The sequence below is a fragment of the Phycodurus eques genome, chromosome 17 (assembly GCF_024500275.1).
Source record: "Phycodurus eques isolate BA_2022a chromosome 17, UOR_Pequ_1.1, whole genome shotgun sequence".
Lineage (NCBI taxonomy): Eukaryota > Metazoa > Chordata > Actinopteri > Syngnathiformes > Syngnathidae > Phycodurus > Phycodurus eques.
The window spans coordinates 17,181,936-17,198,978 of NC_084541.1; the positions used below are offsets into that span (position 1 = coordinate 17,181,936).

At 39.0% G+C, this 17,043-nt stretch overlaps 1 protein-coding gene across 2 annotated transcripts in view; it reads left to right on the forward strand.

The window, feature by feature from the left end:
• Nucleotides 1-17,043, forward strand: part of tmem132e (transmembrane protein 132E) — a 213,465-nt gene that overhangs the window by 175,860 nt on the left and 20,562 nt on the right. For both annotated transcript variants that reach the window (XM_061702790.1, XM_061702789.1), the window contains exons 3-5: nucleotides 8,841-8,981; nucleotides 13,381-13,573; nucleotides 16,004-16,147. In XM_061702790.1, the coding sequence (XP_061558774.1) occupies nucleotides 8,841-8,981; nucleotides 13,381-13,573; nucleotides 16,004-16,147 (478 nt within the window). The remainder of the gene's footprint in view (nucleotides 1-8,840; nucleotides 8,982-13,380; nucleotides 13,574-16,003; nucleotides 16,148-17,043) is intronic.

Genomic DNA, 17,043 nt, shown 5'->3' on the forward strand with positions numbered 1-17,043 from the left:
GCGTATTGAAAGGCAACCGCTGTCCGCTCAACCCTGCTCAAATTATTATTCTTATTACAGCGCAACTCTGAGTGTGTTCTTTGCCCCTTCTGCACATCTGCGCCCGACTGGCCTCATCAAATAAATTGGACGCCGGCGACTTCTCTTACTGTGGGTCGCCCCGAGAGTCTTATAACTCGGAATAATAATTGACGTCCGAGAGTGAGCTTTCCACATGAAATGCACAACTCAGAGGGAAGACCTCACTAAAACAATTATAATCTCTGTGACGTAATGGGATGACGCCACCAAAAGTATGGTAATCCGGCCGAGCGGTTTACTAAATTCGCTGCGCGATTCACCGGTTTTCCGTGCGAGTTAGCACAAAATGCTAAGCTAACTTTAGCCAAATCCCTAACACATGGCTTAAGTCGCATTTGCTTTATTTACAGTAGCCAGGTGGAGACATCCAAGCTGTTTTAACATGCTGCTCCAATGCGCTGGTTAAGGAACGGATTAATAATCAAGGAATTGAATGCAGTGCCCCCTTTTTGTTGATTCACTCTCATCCTCAAGCATGCATCAACATTTGATTTTTGTCTTAAAGTCACACACACATATATATATATATATATATATATATATATATATATATATATAATTTTTTTTTAATAAATGACAAAATATTGTGTTTGAGGAAGTAATATGGCTATCCTTGTAAGATAGTCTGTTTTCAAACAAAAATACTTAATTTTCCCCCAAAAATACTTTTGTTGAAAAAATGCCTTCTCGTAAGATTGCAGTTTGTTCTCGGAAATATGACAAAAATAAAAAAATAAAAATTTGGAAAGACAACTTTTCCTCGAAGAAATGATAATTTTCTTGCTTAAGTGTTTTCCTAAAAGAAAAACGGTATTTTCGTAAGATTACGATTTCTTACAAAAATAGAATTGATTTTCTAATAAAAATGTTGACTTTCTTGAAAATATTAATGTTTTTTAGAAAATAAAAAAATATTTAAAAACATTTCTCATAAAATTTAATTATATTTTCTCAGAAATACAATTTGTTTAGTTTTTTGTCTCGAAACAAAATACAACCTTAATCTCAGTAAGATTGTTTTTTCCTCCAAGAAACTAAAAAAAAAAAAAAAAAAAAAAACACATTTTTGTTTTTATAAAACATCATTATTCTTGCAAGATTGCAATTTTCTTTCCCAAAAAATCTGGCACTTTGTCTGACTTTTGTTTTTTTTTTTTTTTTTTAAAATAACTTTTTAAAAAAATGTAATTATGGTCCTATTTTTAGTTTTGGGGAAAAAACAACACTTTTTTTTCTTTTTGTTTTAAAAAACAAAATTTTTTTTTTTTTACGAGAAAAGAAGACTTCTAAAAAAACTACTTTTTTTCTTGGAAAAAAAGGACTATTAAATAAAGTATATTCTTATTCTTCTGATATGTTTTTCCCAAAACATATATATTCTTAAAACATTTTTTTTCTAAAAAAACTACTTTTTTTCTTGGAAAAAAAGGACTATTAAATAAAATATATTCTTATTCTTCTGATGTTTTTCCAAAAACATATATATTCTTAAAACATTTTTTTTTTTGTTTATGTAAAGGTTGAAATCTTATGTGAATGCTTTATTTTTAGAAAAACCTCTCTGATGTTTGACTGGCCCGCTGTAAACCAAACAGAAGACTCTCAAGCGCTCCCGTCCCTGATGGATGGCGATGGGAAAGTAAACAAACAAATAAAATGTCAGCACTTAAATGCCCGAGAAGCACTCTTTGCATTAGCGCGACTTGGCAAAACAACGGCTAAAATTGGACGCTAAAGCTTCTTTTTTCATCCCCCCCTCGTCTACGCAAGGAAGAAGCTCCATTAGTTCCCTTGGCGAGACACTTTGTGCCACTGCCGACACGACAAATTTCATTGCGGCAGGATATGTATAATTCAAACTAAGTGCACGTTCTTATTTGTCTGTGAGCTTTTATGTGCGCGGCAGCGACATGTCATTTGTTTTACTTTTGAAACGGCCCGCTTGGGACGGACACAGCGATTTGACAAATAAACGCTGATTGCGTTACTCCGTTGTGAACCGTTAGGACTACACCAACATCGACAACATCCAAAATGGCGGCGTGACTTGGCGACTGCTAAAAGGAAGCAACAGACATGACTTTGTGAAACAGTATCATCATACAGTTCAACCCAACATTATTGGAACGAAATTTCCACTTTATTCTTGAAAGATTACGACTTTCTTCAAGATACTTTTTCTGTTAAGTTTTTTCTTGAAAAGTATCCGTCATTATTTTTAGCATGAAAGCAATTTATATATATTGATATATGACTTATTGCTCACAAAAAGATGACAAATACTAGTTTTTTTCTTGGAAAAAAGAACCTGTTATTCATCTTGTAAATTGGCATTTTTTCTCCCCAAAAATAAATGATGATAAACAATTTTCAGGAAAAAATACGGCTTTGCCAACATGCGGGAAGGTCTTATTGTCTTTCGATAACACAGAAATCAGCGCAGTTCCGAACACAACTGAGCGTTGAGGCGAGCAGGTGAAGTCTTCATCATCTTCCTTTTCCTCGTCATCCTCATCATCATGATGATCATGAAAAAGCATCCTGGCTCATCTAATGTGACCTTTCCTAACGACTGTGCGTAATTACTACTACCTCCCAGGAGTCCCGAAGGGGCGGAGGCTATTTTTAATCACAATTTCCACAGGCGCACTCCTTGATTAATTGGCAACAATGACAGAGACATTTTGTCTTTATCCCGCAGATGTGACATTTTGCAGTTTCAGGGTTTATGCCCCCACCCAGTGGGATCTACTTCCCCGGTGGGCGAATGCTTGCGCTTCGCAAAAAAATGAAACGGAAAATAGATACACTCTGACTGTGATAGTCAATTTGTCTCCGTCGGAGGTTGGATCAGAGGCGTAACAGAGAAGCGATGCCGACTGTGCGAAAGGATATACAACAGTCGCGGCAATATCGAGTAAAAAAATGAATTTAATCGTGTCAGATTAACAACTGTAAATATCAGACAAAGATAAACCAAGTAAACATAAAATGCCGTTTTTAAATAGTGATTTTATTTATTGAGGGGGAAAAAAAAACTATTCAAAGCTACCTGGCCCTGTGAGGAAAATGAGAAATAAAATAATTGACATCTGTCAGTCTGGAAAGGGTTAGGAAGCCATTTCTAAAGCTTTAGGACTCCAGCAAACAACGGGGAGAGCCATTATCAACAAAAGGAGAAAACATGGAACAGTGGCAAACCTTCCCAGGAGTGGTCAGGCTACAAATATTACCCTAAGAGCGTAGCGACGACTCAACCAGGAGGTCACAAAGGAACCCAGGACAACATCTGAGGAACTGCCGGCCTGTAACAGCATTTCAGACAAAGAACATCATACCAACAGTCAACAGCGGTAGTGTGATGGTCTGGGGCTGCTTTTTCTCCTTCAGGTTCTGAACGACTTGCTGTGATTGATGGAAATGTGAATTCTGCTCTTTACCAGAAAATTCTGAAGGACAATGTTCAGCCATCAGCTTTGCGACCTCAAGCTGACGCATACTTGGGTTCTGCAACAACATAACAATCCAAAGCACACCAGCAAGTCAACTTCTAGATGGCTTTTAAAAAAAAAAAAAAGGTTTTGGAGTGGCCTAGTCAAGGTATGGAATTGAATCCAATTAAAATGCTGTGGCATGACCTTAAAAAGGCTGTTCGTGCTCGAGAACCCTTCAGTGTTGCTGAATTAAAACAATTCTCCAAGGAAGAGTGGGCCAAAATATCTCCACAGAGATATGAAATACTCATTACCAGTTATAGAAAACAATTAATTTTAATTGTTGCTGCTGAGGATGGTCCAACCAGTTATTAGGTTTAGGGGGGGCAGTCCTTTTTCACACAGGGCCAGGTAGCTTGGAATTTTTTTTTTTTCCAAAATAAATTTTTTTCCCCATTTTAAAAAATGGGGAAAAAACACAGCATTTTACGTTTACTTCAATGATGTTTGTCTTATAGTTACATTTGTTTGATGATCTTAAACATTCCAAGTGGGGAAACTATTCAAAAAACAAGAATTTGGGAAGGGGGCAAATACTTTTTCATGGCGCTGTATGTCATACGTTTATCTGGACGTTGCCTGAAACCGCACAGAGTTCCGGAATTATCCTCCCTTCACCAGGTTCTGTGAAATGGAATTTGTAAACCTCCATTTGACAAGTGGTATGAAGTCAATTACACGCGTTGGTAAAAGTGAGGTTTAAAATGTTTTTTTTTTTTTTTAAAAAAAGCAAATTTTTTACCTTCAGGGAATTGTTGGCAATCTTGCTGATCAATTCTTGTAAAGAAACTTTATTTCCCCACATCTTGAGGTAGAACTTGGGTTAGTGATTATTGCAGCCGGCAGAAACTATTAACAGGTGTCCCATAGGTGCTTGACTTATTGGCGAAAGCTCCGATTTAATCGCTACGCTCGACTTTTGGATAAAGTGCTTGGAATTATAAATACTGTATTCCTTTTTGCAATGACTAGCCAGCACAGCACTGTAGCGTGTGGGCGGAACAAATAAGTGGCATAGCTCCCTGGTTCATAAACATGGGTGCACACAACATCGTGGAGCGACTACATCAAGTCAAGTCATTCTAAACTGGAAACTTTCCATGGGAATGATGGGAATTCATTGGATTTTACTGGAAACTGAGGGTAATTTAATGGAACGATATCACATTCAAGCATAAATATAGATGTTTTGTTTTGTCCTAAGCAGATACGTCGACCAGGGGGGAAAACTTGACTGTCAACGGGGCCCAACCATTTTGGGGGCAACACTACTACGCGTGTTACTACACTAAGGTTTGAAAAATGAGATGTCAGTTCATCTCGTAGTTGACCGAAATATTAAATGCGCACAACACTGTAGAGCGACCACGCATCTAGAATGGTTGTTTAAGACCGGCCGTGGTCTTGCATAGTCTGAAGGGTCCGTGCGCGGGGGGGTTAAAAAATGACTTCATGGTCGAGCGACTCACATTTCTCCATTCCGGAGAGACGCTATAAGGAAAAAGGAGCCTCGGCTCAGTATCTGGTGTATCTTTTTATTATCAACGTGAAATAAGAGCTGTACAGTCATGAGCTCACTCACGAGAGGGGTCAGCGAGTCTACATTTGAATGGAAACGTCATCCAATTAAAAGGAGAAGGATTGTAACTCAAAATTATTTGAATAATCAATTAACCTGCCCAAAAATTTGGGGGGGATTAATCGGTCCAAAAACATTTTCATTTCTGTTACTTGATGAAAAAAAAGGACATTATTTGAAACTGATGGTGAAGAAAACACACAAACATCAATTGATTATGATTCGGTTACTGGTTTTGTCCGTAACGTTCATCAGAAAATGGGCAAAAATGTTGATCATTGTTGTACAAAGTAAAAGCGGATGTTTGCAAATGTCTTATTTTAGTTCAACACAAAGATAATCAGTCTTCTTTCCTGGAGGACTGCAGAAATCGGACGATATTTATTGTTGAGCGGCTGAAATTTCGATTTGGACAAACAATGTCTCTAAACAATTAATCGATTATCACAATAGTTGATTAATTTGATAATCGATTAGTTGTCGATGAATTGATTAATTGTTGCACCTCTAAAACAATATATTGGCATTGACTCTTCATGGTGTAAGATCACTTAAAATTATAAATGTTTCATACCTGACTTTCGGCAAGAGGTGGGGTGCACCCTCACAATTGCAGCACTTAAAAAGATATAAAATTAAAAAAAAAAAACAATAGACAAAGAAATAAAATATTCTTAAAATACATTGCAGTTTTTTAATCTTCTTGGAGTAAGATAATTACAAAAATAAAAAAATAAGACAAATAAAATGTTTTGAAGAAATTAAAAAAATATATGTAATCAAAATAATATTTTGACCTGGTCTTATTGAAGTAAGATTTTTAAGAATATGCATAAAAATATATATTTAAAACAGACAGATTATACTTAAATCAATATTCATTGATTAACATTTTTTTTAAATTCAAAAATGTTGAAAATAAATTCAATAATTCCCCCCCCCCCCAAAAAAAAAGAAATAATGCCATGGTTTTGTCTTGCTGGTACCTCAATAAAATGGGAACTACAAATAGTTCACAATCACTGACAATGTGATTACGTTGCAACGATGCTTCGGTTGTGTAGCAGCAGCCTGCCTACATTTCCCATGCGTCCACATCACAGCTGCTTAATGTTCTACATCAGCCTGAAGCCGTTCTTCTCATTAATCAGCGTTAACGCTCTTCGAAGGGGAGTCGGATTCCATGTGGTGCTCCCGCGGGTCCCGCTGTTTTGCTCTCATTTAGGAAGAACCAGCGCCGGTTTGTCAGAAAAAGCAGCATCTGATTCTTAAAAAAAAAAACACAAAAAAAACAAATCTAAATGAGGTGATGAATACACTGGTCTTTACAGGCTTAGCGTTAGTGAAGATAATGAACAGTAATGGGGTTGGTCGTCGGGTGGGGGGAGCGTGTCGCTGCAATAAAACGTAATAAACGTCTGCTATCCAAAGTATTTGCATTCAGTAATCAAGCAGCAACTGGGTCACCTTGTTTAGCCTCTTTTCCCTCACTTTTTTTTTTCTTCTAAGATAACATCAAACGCGAGATGATTTGTTCAGCGTTACATATTTCCGTTTCATCTCCGCTCAACTCGTAGGCTAATTCGCGCGTGTCGACTGTAATGAGAGGTGCAACAACAAGAAACAATGTTCTAATCGCTGCAACCTGTGACAGATGCTTACACTCAACGCTGTTAAATCGGACAAAAACGAGGATTAACGCTTGTTGAATCTGCCGCCCAAGTAGAGTCCTGACGACCGAGCCTCCCGAAAATATTATAATTAGATATTTTGTTGTGTTTAGTGCACCCTTGGCGGCACGGTGAACGTCTGGTTAGAGTGTCTGCCTCACAGTTCTGAGGACCGGGGTTTCGATCCCCGGCCCCGCCTGTGTGGAGTTTGCATGTTCTCCCCGTGCCTGCGTGGGTTTTCTCCGGGCAATCCGGTTTCCTCCCACATCCCAAAAACATGCATGGTAGGTTAATTGACAACTCTAAATTGCCCATAGGTGTGAATGTGAGTGCGAATGGTTGTTTGTTTATATGTGCCCTGCGATTGGATGGCAACCAGTTCAGGGTGTACCCCGCCTCCTGCCCGATGGTAGCTGGGATAGGCTTCAGCGCGCCCACGACCCTTGTGAGGATAAGCGGCTCAGATAATGGATGGATGGTCTACCCTTGTTACAGGTACTCAAGCACTTGAAAAACATATATAGTGGTGCCTTGAGATAAGAGTTCAAACGCTGGTAACGCAAATCACTCAAATTTCAAATCATCTCTCCCCATTGAAATGAATGGAAATGCTGTTAATCCATTCCAACCTACGCCCCCAAAAAATTGTAATGCACTTTTTTTAATAAGGAAAATAGCACTCTATAGTATTTTATTTTATAAAGACGTACAGTAATAACATAATTAAATATAATGTAATGAACTAAACAGTTTTTGCTACATTATTTGCTTCAATTCAATGGACATTGTGCTGCTGTTTCCGTCTGTAATGCAAAGACACGAATGAATATACATGGAGACGGTCACAACTGCACAGTAAGCCGCAGTAATATATTAGTCATCCTTTACAGAGGATAAAAAATACATGCTTGTGAGTTTTGTTATGATCTGTCGATGTGTTGTCCTGCCATTTGTGTTCGAACATCCTTTGCTGAAAGGGATAACCCTTTCAGCAAAGGATGTTCGAACACCGCAACACTGATGCGATTTGTTAGTCAGTCTATGGCGTTTTCCACAGGAAACTGTGCAAATGTGGTGGAAACACGGTTAGTTCTCGGGACCTTTTCAAACTCCCCTCGTGAACACCACCCCCACTGTCCCATAAAAATACACATGTACATGAATTGGACTCATTCACTGTTTCGAGATTCCCTCATGACCCTTCAAAGACCAACAGGCGACTGTTTCTGCGGGAACCTTTGAATGGAAACGTCATACAAACTGTTTCAACCTCCCTGGTGAACACCGTTACGGCTGTCCCATAAAAAATACACATGTTCTTCGGTTTCAAGATTTCCACCGGGATCCCAGATTTAACACACTGGTAAATCTTTTCTCCTATTTTAGATGAAATTTGACACGACAGAAAATCCGTTTGCAGTCTCCCCATGCTGGTTTGAATCCTGCCGACAACGCCAATATGTCGTGGATAAACAATTGTCCAATACTCAAAGACTGACACAGACAGATGTGTTCGAGCACCTGTACAATACAATTTTAAATGTTTTCATTTTTTAAAATGTATTTTAGGTTACTTTAGCAAGTCCTAAAATTTCAGGGTAAAAAAAAAGAAATGTTGTGTATTTTCATTGCTGTCAAATTTGATTGCATCGGTATTTAAGTACCATAGCAAAGTATTTGTACATGGTTACGTCCCACGACTTTAAACGGTTGTCGATGCACGGCGGAGACCCGTCCTCCATTTAATACCGCACAAACGCGTCAGCGACGCACTCTGACCTGAGAGCGGTCTCAGCCTTTTCCGCTCTCGTTTATCTCCCCTGCCACTGTCCTCATTCATCTCACTTATTGATTCATCTGCGGAATTGCTTTGGCCGTGACGCCAAGGCGCAGAGGCGGGCGGCCGCGCACGGGACGGGGCGTCAACCTCCGACCCCGGACATAAATCGTTTCCCGTAATAAAATTGATCAGTGTTCTTTTTTTTTTTTTTTTTTCCTCACTACTACCCCCCACAGGGTGAAAGCCAAGAAAGGGGTGAACCTGACTCAGACCAAGTCTAAGAACGCCCAGTGGAAGGTGGAGTGGGAGGTTCTGTCCGGTGCCAAGCATTCTATCACGACCATTGATGTGAACAAGAACACAGCAGTCAAGCCAGGGTGAGTCCACATTGCATCCAATAATGATGATAATAATGTTTTGTAATAATAAAACATTTTTCTTGTAAAATTAGGACTTTGACGTCGCAGCAATGTAATTTCACAAGAATATAGTTATAGTATTACCAGAAGGAAAAAAAGTTATATAACCTTTTTTCTAGTAAGGTATGTTTTGGAGTTTTGACTTTTCGTAACATCACAACTTAATTATTGCAACTTCGCAGCAAATTAACTTCATGACAGTAACATTGCAATATTACAACTTTTTTTCTCATCATATTACTACTTTTTTAACTAGATGAGGATTTAAATATTGTAATTTTTAAAAAATATATAGTTGCACTATTACCAGAAACCTTTCTTTTTTTTCCTAACATCGTGACTTTTTATTTGTAGCGTTACACCTTTTTCTCATAACATTTCAAGCATTTTTCGGACAATTGAGTTGTCATTATCATAACTTCAAAACCAGGTAACTTCAAAATAAAAGAAAAAGTCATAAAGTTACGAGAATTAAATAATGATGTTACCAAAAGAAAGTTCAAAAAAATGTTCTCCTAACAGTACGTTATTTATATATATTATAGTTTTTTGGGGGGGAGGGGGGATTTTGTTTTCATGTTGCCTCATGACCTTCTGCTTATCGTGCTGTTTTTTCTTTTCTGTGTAGCCCTCAAATGCCTTTTTGAAGAAATTGAAAAATATGTAGCTTTTTTTCCAACAAACAAGAAAAAAACTTACACATTCACTGCCATTGACGGGTTCAGAAGGCAAATATAGCCATGTTAATTGGGAAGGCTGGCAGTGAAGGCGTTCAATCCACCATTTAAAAGCATGCAGCATTTCATGCTACAGACTTTTTTTGAACCCCCCCTTCGTGAGGTGAATTCAGCGAATGACAATGTGACAAAGGCTCCCGATGTGAGCGCTTGTCATAGAGCGGTAATTATGTGAGCAGCTTCTGGGGCAAAACTTGGCTCATCCATTATTTAGACGACAAGGCGAGAAGGTGCCGCAACACCTGCATTTGACACCGAACATGTGCAGAGACAAGCGCACTAGAATCACGCCTGTCCATGTTATTTATTGTTGTAGAACCTCACGATACCAATACCACTGAGTTGTTCATAAAAGTTTTAGGATGACCGTAGTTTGATCCAGGAATTGATTTTTTCCTATGGGAAATCTATTTTGGAATATGGACTACAATGTTATGAGTGTGATCAAAGGTTCCGCTGCTAGTTTTTTAACATAATAGAAAGATAAGAGTTTAAAAAAAAAAGAAAAAAGATTGGATTGTCTTTAAACGTTTTGCTGAATTTAGCATGATTAGTAGTGTCCAACATAGAGAAATAACTGAAAAATTAGTTGGTTCGAAAAGATGATCCAAGGCAAAATTTTACCGCATTGCCGTAAAACACTTTCTAAGCATGTTGGAGAGAATTCTAGCCTCTAGATATTATTATTATTGTCTTTGATCTGTTGCAAAATTTTAGTACAAATAACAGAACCGTCACGTCAACAAAAGAAAAGCCAAAAAATACATTGGAGCTAAAGGAACATCAAAGGCAAGATGTCCCGGAATTGCTTGAAAATACGTTTTAAAGCATGTAGGAAAGAAATCCAGTCACTATGTATCAATAGGTGCCTTTGATCCTTTGCTGAATTTTCAAATTAATGAGTAGCAGCATTGTGACGGATCACTATCTTATAGTGTAAATAACCAAAAATGTCTTCACATGAAAGCGGTCAGTGGAGTTAAAAAGTTAGCGGAACACTGTCTTTATTTTAAAAAATATATATATTTTAGAAGTATTATATCATGAATATACATGGCCAGTACCGCTTCTGACAGGGTCACCACAACTTGGCTCACTCAAAAAGGTTTTTTGCCGGACCCTGGCTTCTAATGGGACATCAAAGTCGAGATACCCGAAAGACGTTTTATTTCAGCGCGTTGCGGCGACTTCCAGTCACTAGTTATCATTATTGTCTTTGATCTTTTATTGAATTTAATCATGATTAAAATCACTTCTCAAAGGACAATTTGAAATCGCTTTTTACAGGGACTGCTGTGATAAGCCGCAATGTACCATTCAGCATTACTTGTATTTTTCTTGTTCAGTCGCTTTTTCCTGGCCTAACAAAGCCAGCGGCATTACAGCTAATAATACTTTAATGCTTCAGTTAGCGTGTACCAGCAAACCCTGTTCTCTTTTTATGATATAGTCTTGTAAAGAACATTATATCCTTTTTCTTCCCCCGTCCCTCCCTTTCACGCTTGAGGTGACTTTACGAGTCAAGCTTCAGGTGTTATGGAGGAATATGCGGATACTTTAATGGGATGCCCCCTCCCCCGCCCCCCCCAAAAAAATATACATATCCCAAGGCAATTATTCCCTTTAGTACCCTCTTAAATTCTAGTAATGTTTTAGGAGTATCACTAAAGAGAATTAAATATGTTTTCTGCTTTTGTCCCCCGTGTAACCCGCAAAGGAGGCAGCGCCTCTCGCGGCCGATGACAAAGAGGTTCCGCGCCCCGCTGATCTGTTCTTCGTGTTAATCACATCATTATTCTATTTTTGCCTGACGTTTTCTCTTCATCAGATCACACCCGCAGTTCATTTATCTTCCGTGACCCTTTTCCTTTTTTTTCTCCATATTTCCTCACGGTTGAGGCGTGTGGCCGATACATTATTGATCATGGTCAAAGGCTGTTCCATATTAACGCCGGGGCAAGGGGGAAAAAACAGCCAACAAGGTCGTTACTTCTTTTGGGGGGGGGCAGTTTGAGGGCACTATGACTTGTAAATAGATGATAACAACTTGGTGTCAGAAGTGGGATGTAAAACCTTGCAAATGGTTTTACATGTCCTTGTTTTGACTTACAGTTCGGGGTACAAAATCGGTGTCAGGGGTGGGATTTTAAACCTACCGCTGGAATGTGCTGTCATTATGTGATTTTGAGTTGCGTGATAATAAAATAATGTCAGAAGTGGGATCCTAACCCTCGTTGAAGGGCTCATTGTCATATTTTTTTTTTTGTCCCTAACTCAAGAAATCTGGTTTTGTAGGTACTATGCTTCAAACGTCCTTGACCATGGTGTCAGAAGTGGGATGGTTGACTCATAGTCAATGTTATACAGCACTTCTTTAAACAGTAAACTAATTGTAAATCCTTGGTTTCTTGGATCTAGTTTTTCCATTAATTAGCTACTGAATGAGTGAATAATTCGACAAGAAGGTCACCATGTAATCCCGACGATCGGATCTCATCAATGCCGTCAAAATGTCAAGTGCGTGTAATTACACCCAGACGGGAAAACAACTTTTCTGTTTTCTGCTTTTCTTTGAAATCCAAGTTTGAAATCGACGCTTGCGTCGACCCCGCGGGTCTTATCGTCGACACGTCTTCAGCGTGATTGTCGGCGAATCCCGCCATCGTTTTCCCGGGAGGAAGCTTCTCGGCGCGATCTGACATTTTCATTAAGAGACGCTCACGCTGAACGGCTGTCCGTGACGGACTCGAGTTAAACATCCAGCTCTGGTATTATTTGCCGTTTTTTTATATACGCCGGTCGGTGTGCTGGATGACAGACAAAAGTCAATTTGAAATCGCTTTTTACAGTCCAAGGACGAAGGGAGGAAAATAAAGAGATCGATCGGTGCGGCGAAAATGGGCAGAAACCTTGCAATTATTTGCAAGTGAGAGGCCCCAACTTAAATTTGCAATCTCCCCGAACCTCTTTTTGTCTCTGGATGGCGTCGGAGATTAAGGCGCAGTGATTGTTTATTGACGAGAGTTGTTTTCATCAGCGTACAGGGGCGGGGCACTGATTAATTCCTGGACATTTGATACGCCAGTCGAATCCAGTCATCGCGGCGTTAAAAAAATATATTTAAAAAAAGTGCCAATCTCCATTAGTGCTAAAACTGTCAATCGGAGGGAACGTTTTGTGTCATTGTACTCTTGTGGTCAATCTGCTAGGACAGTGCTTCTCAAACCTTTTATATACAGTACTACCTAAAAGAAGGGAAAAGACTACAACTACAAAACTGGAAAGAGGCTTTATTCCTTAAAAGAATGTTTGTTGGTCTAAGCGACTGTAACATTACGCACAGTTTCAATTTTAACACTATTAGAAAATAAAAAAAGTACTTAATGATTCAATTAAAATGGATTTTTAGGTTTTTTTTTAAACATGAATAACAGTTTCGAACAAACGATTCTTAAATGTGAAATGCATATTTATTGTACTATAAAGTGGAAAAACAACAGAACTGTACTCAGACAATGAACGATTGTTTTGTGTACCACTAGAGGGAGCCCGTGTACCCCACCCCACCACAAAGCTATTGTTTGAATGGAGCCCTTTGTGTTTTGGCTTGCGTTTTTCAGGGAAGTGTTGGGCAACGCCGAGGTGATGCAGCTGGACTTCGAGATGGAGAACTTCACCAGCCTGTCTGTGACGCGCCGCATCAACTGGAACATCGACTACAAGGGCCAGAGCCCCCCGTCCGAGTCCGAGAAGGTGGTCACCGAGCTCACCGTGGTCCAGCGGGACATCCAGGCCATACTACCCCTGGCCATGGTAGGTTCAACACCCATCACATCATAAATGAGATCATTTTTGTATTGTTTGCAACAATAATTATTATCATAATAATTTCAAACATACTGACAATATTGTATTTTATTATCATCATAGAATAATGGGATGTATCAACAAATGCACAAACTATACTACTAGCATTAAATGTACGGCGTAATTAGATATTATTTCAATCATTACACCGTTTTTTAAAATGTATTTTATTGTATTGTAGAACAAGCCCTAATAGTAGCATTAGCATAGCATTAAACTTTAATTTTTTATTTTGTATTTGCATGCGCAAGTGCATAGACAAACAATGGTTTGGAGTCACACTGCCACGTTTTTTCCCCCCCCCCATTTGTATGCTTCCAAGTGTTGCGAACCCCATTACACATTCTCCACTTGGAGTTGCACATCTGCCGCAAACATACCCGCCAGCCAGTGGGCCCCCTCGACATTTGGGGAATTAGCATGCGTCTTGTACGGCGACGCGTGTGCCAAATTTTACACTCCACGCCGCCGTGACTTTTACTTGCAGTTGTTTTCCTCGGCTGCGTGCCCACCTGTTCCTGCCGTGCTGCGGGTGTGCGCTGCTTTTGTAGTCGTGTCGACTAGGACGCTTCATTAGGTACATTAGCTGCGTCAAAACAATTCTGATTGATAAGTCGGTCGGTATGTAGGTAGGTGGGGAGTTATTTTGGGAGATGGGTAGGTAGGTGGCACAGGAATGTTTATGTCGTAGTTGGGGTTGCTAGGTCGGTGGGTCGTTCCCCAAAGTTGCGTGCCTCTCTGTTTATGTTCCAGGTAGTTCCGTGTCTTGTTTTTTTCCACCCAGTCTTCCCCATTTTCTTGTCATGTCGATGAATTTCTCCGTCATAGTCCCCTTTTTCCGGTAGAGGTGTGGTCGCGCCACAGTGTTGTGGGCGCCCATGTTTAAGTCACTTCTTGGCCTTGCGCTGCATAAATCCACTTTTTGTTTTTTATTTTGTGCTTGTGTAACAAGTTGATTGGCAAAGAGCTGGCGGGTGTCATCTTCTTGTGTCTGTTTATCATCACGTCTGTGTTTACCTCGTTTGCATACTTTTCGTGCTAATCAGTTCTTCAGGAGATGGCCCCTCTTTTTTTTTTTTTTTCTGCCCCCCTAATTTGCCAATTACGTAACACACACACCTCCTTCAAGGAATATTGTGGAAGCACAGCACGACAATAGAGAAGCTGAGCGATATTAACGATTGGTGGCACGGGGGAGCGCGGTGGCGGTGTGACCTTATTCATCGATCGGTCAACACGCGGCGGCTCGATTAACATAAGAGTGTCTTGACAAAGCGTTTGTTTATTACTTTGCTTCCTGGTTTATTTGGTGCAGGGACGACTCGGCGTTTTAATGGACTCGACTTGCTTGATCCTCAAGGAGTTCCTCTTAATACACGCCCTGGTCCTTTATCCACCTCTCACTAACCCATCACAAAAACAATGTGTAATCGTATAACTTTAACTTTTTTTCAACCTTTTTTTCTGTTATTTTCTCAATTAGATGACAAAAAAGGTAAACGAGACAGAAATAAATGAATAATCATGGAAAAATCAGCTTCATTATAAAAATCAGCGGCAGCCATAATCATAAAAAATCAATAGACTAATAAATAAAAAACCTTTAATCTAAAATCTATTCATCATCATGACCACCAAAATGAATACTGATAAATGAAAAAGTATTACAATAATTATATATATATATAATAATTAAAATGATAAAATTATGAAGCTTTAAAAAAATCGATATAGCAATCAAAAATAAAAATATGCACATAAAGTGTATCATTATTCTATGAAAAAAAACCTAGAAAAGTAAGAAATTGACACAAATCAATCATATTGTTTAAACATTTATAAAAATACCACATTCTTTTAAAAGACAAGGATGCAAGGAATTTGTCATACCAGCACACATTTACACATGAAATGCCACAAAATACGATACTCGAGTTCCCATATTAGCCCAAACAAGTTCAGAGACTTGTGGAATATGAATAGAATAAGAGCATGAGATAATTAAAAAGTATCGTTAGCATCCAAAATCAAATACATCTACAAAGTAAAAAGAAAACACCATTGTACCACAAGTATAGCAAATTAACAGTCATCCCATGTGCTCCTGCGATCTTTCTCCTGGTATCTCATCCACGCTCTCGACACAATCGGCGGTGATGAACCTTCGGTTTGAATTAAGACACCAGACTCACCGCAATAAAAAAATACATTTAAATAATGCCTTCTTTCAACTTCACCCTTTTCATTTCTTATTTCCATCTCCTAACTACAAAAAAAAAGTGCATTTGAAGTAGTTGATGAAATCCACTGAAAGGCGTCACCTTGCCAGGACCTGTTAGGTTTTTATCAATGCCTCGCGCTGCCTTTTCCCCGCAGGACACGGAAATCATCAACACGGCCATCCTGACCGGTCGCACCGTGGCCATCCCCGTCAAGATGGTGTCCATCGAGATGAACGGAGCCGTCACCGACGTCTCCGCCTTCGTGCAGTGCAAGTCAGCCAACGAAGACATCGTTAAGGTATCGGAAACCAAAAATTTTTCCAAGAACCCCCTCATTATCCTAACGTCAATTAAATGTAACTACCACGTGTATCCCGGAATCCCATATGAATAAAACACTTGCCTATTTTAGAGGGGGGAAATATGTAATTTATGAGAATAAAGTCGTATTTTGTCAAGAAAAAAATAGTCATCATCTTTACAAGAACAAAGTTGTATTTTGTCTGGGGAAAAAAGGTCAGAATCTTATGAGAATAAAGTCTTATTTTTTGCATTTTTCATCTTTACAAGATAAAAGACGTTTGGAAAAAAAAGTGAATTTTATGACAATAAAACCACATTTCAAGAAAAAAAGTAATCATCTTTACAAGTACAAAAATGCATTTTAAGTCGTATTGTGTTAGAATAAAAAAAAATGCAAAATGACAAGAACGTAACTATTTTTTCAAAGAAAAAAAAATTCTTCTCAAGAACAAAGATGTATTTTTTCAGTATTAAAAAATGAAGTCCTATATTTTCACAAAATGGTTTTTACAACAACAAAGACAAATCTGCCATAATTTACTGCCAATTATTATTGGCAGTAATTACAGACCCCCAAGCTTTGGCTCATCGAGCCCCTGATTAGGTCTGGGGGCCTCAGTTTGAGAACCACTGCCATAAACCCGTCTCCCGTCTGGCCGGAGAAGTCAATTTGGGCCGAGTTAATCCCGTTAGGCGGCTGCAGCGCATGAGTGTAACCCCTACCCCCCATGCGGCGCACCTTCTCAGCGTGTACTCCTGATTTGATTGCGCAAATAAAATCAATAGTTCATAAAACGCGGCAGATACATCAATGCCGGAAAAGCAGTAAAAAGCTCCCTGATGTGCTCGGTCGGCCCTGTGTACTCCGGCCTTCCATTGTTAACTTTAGTG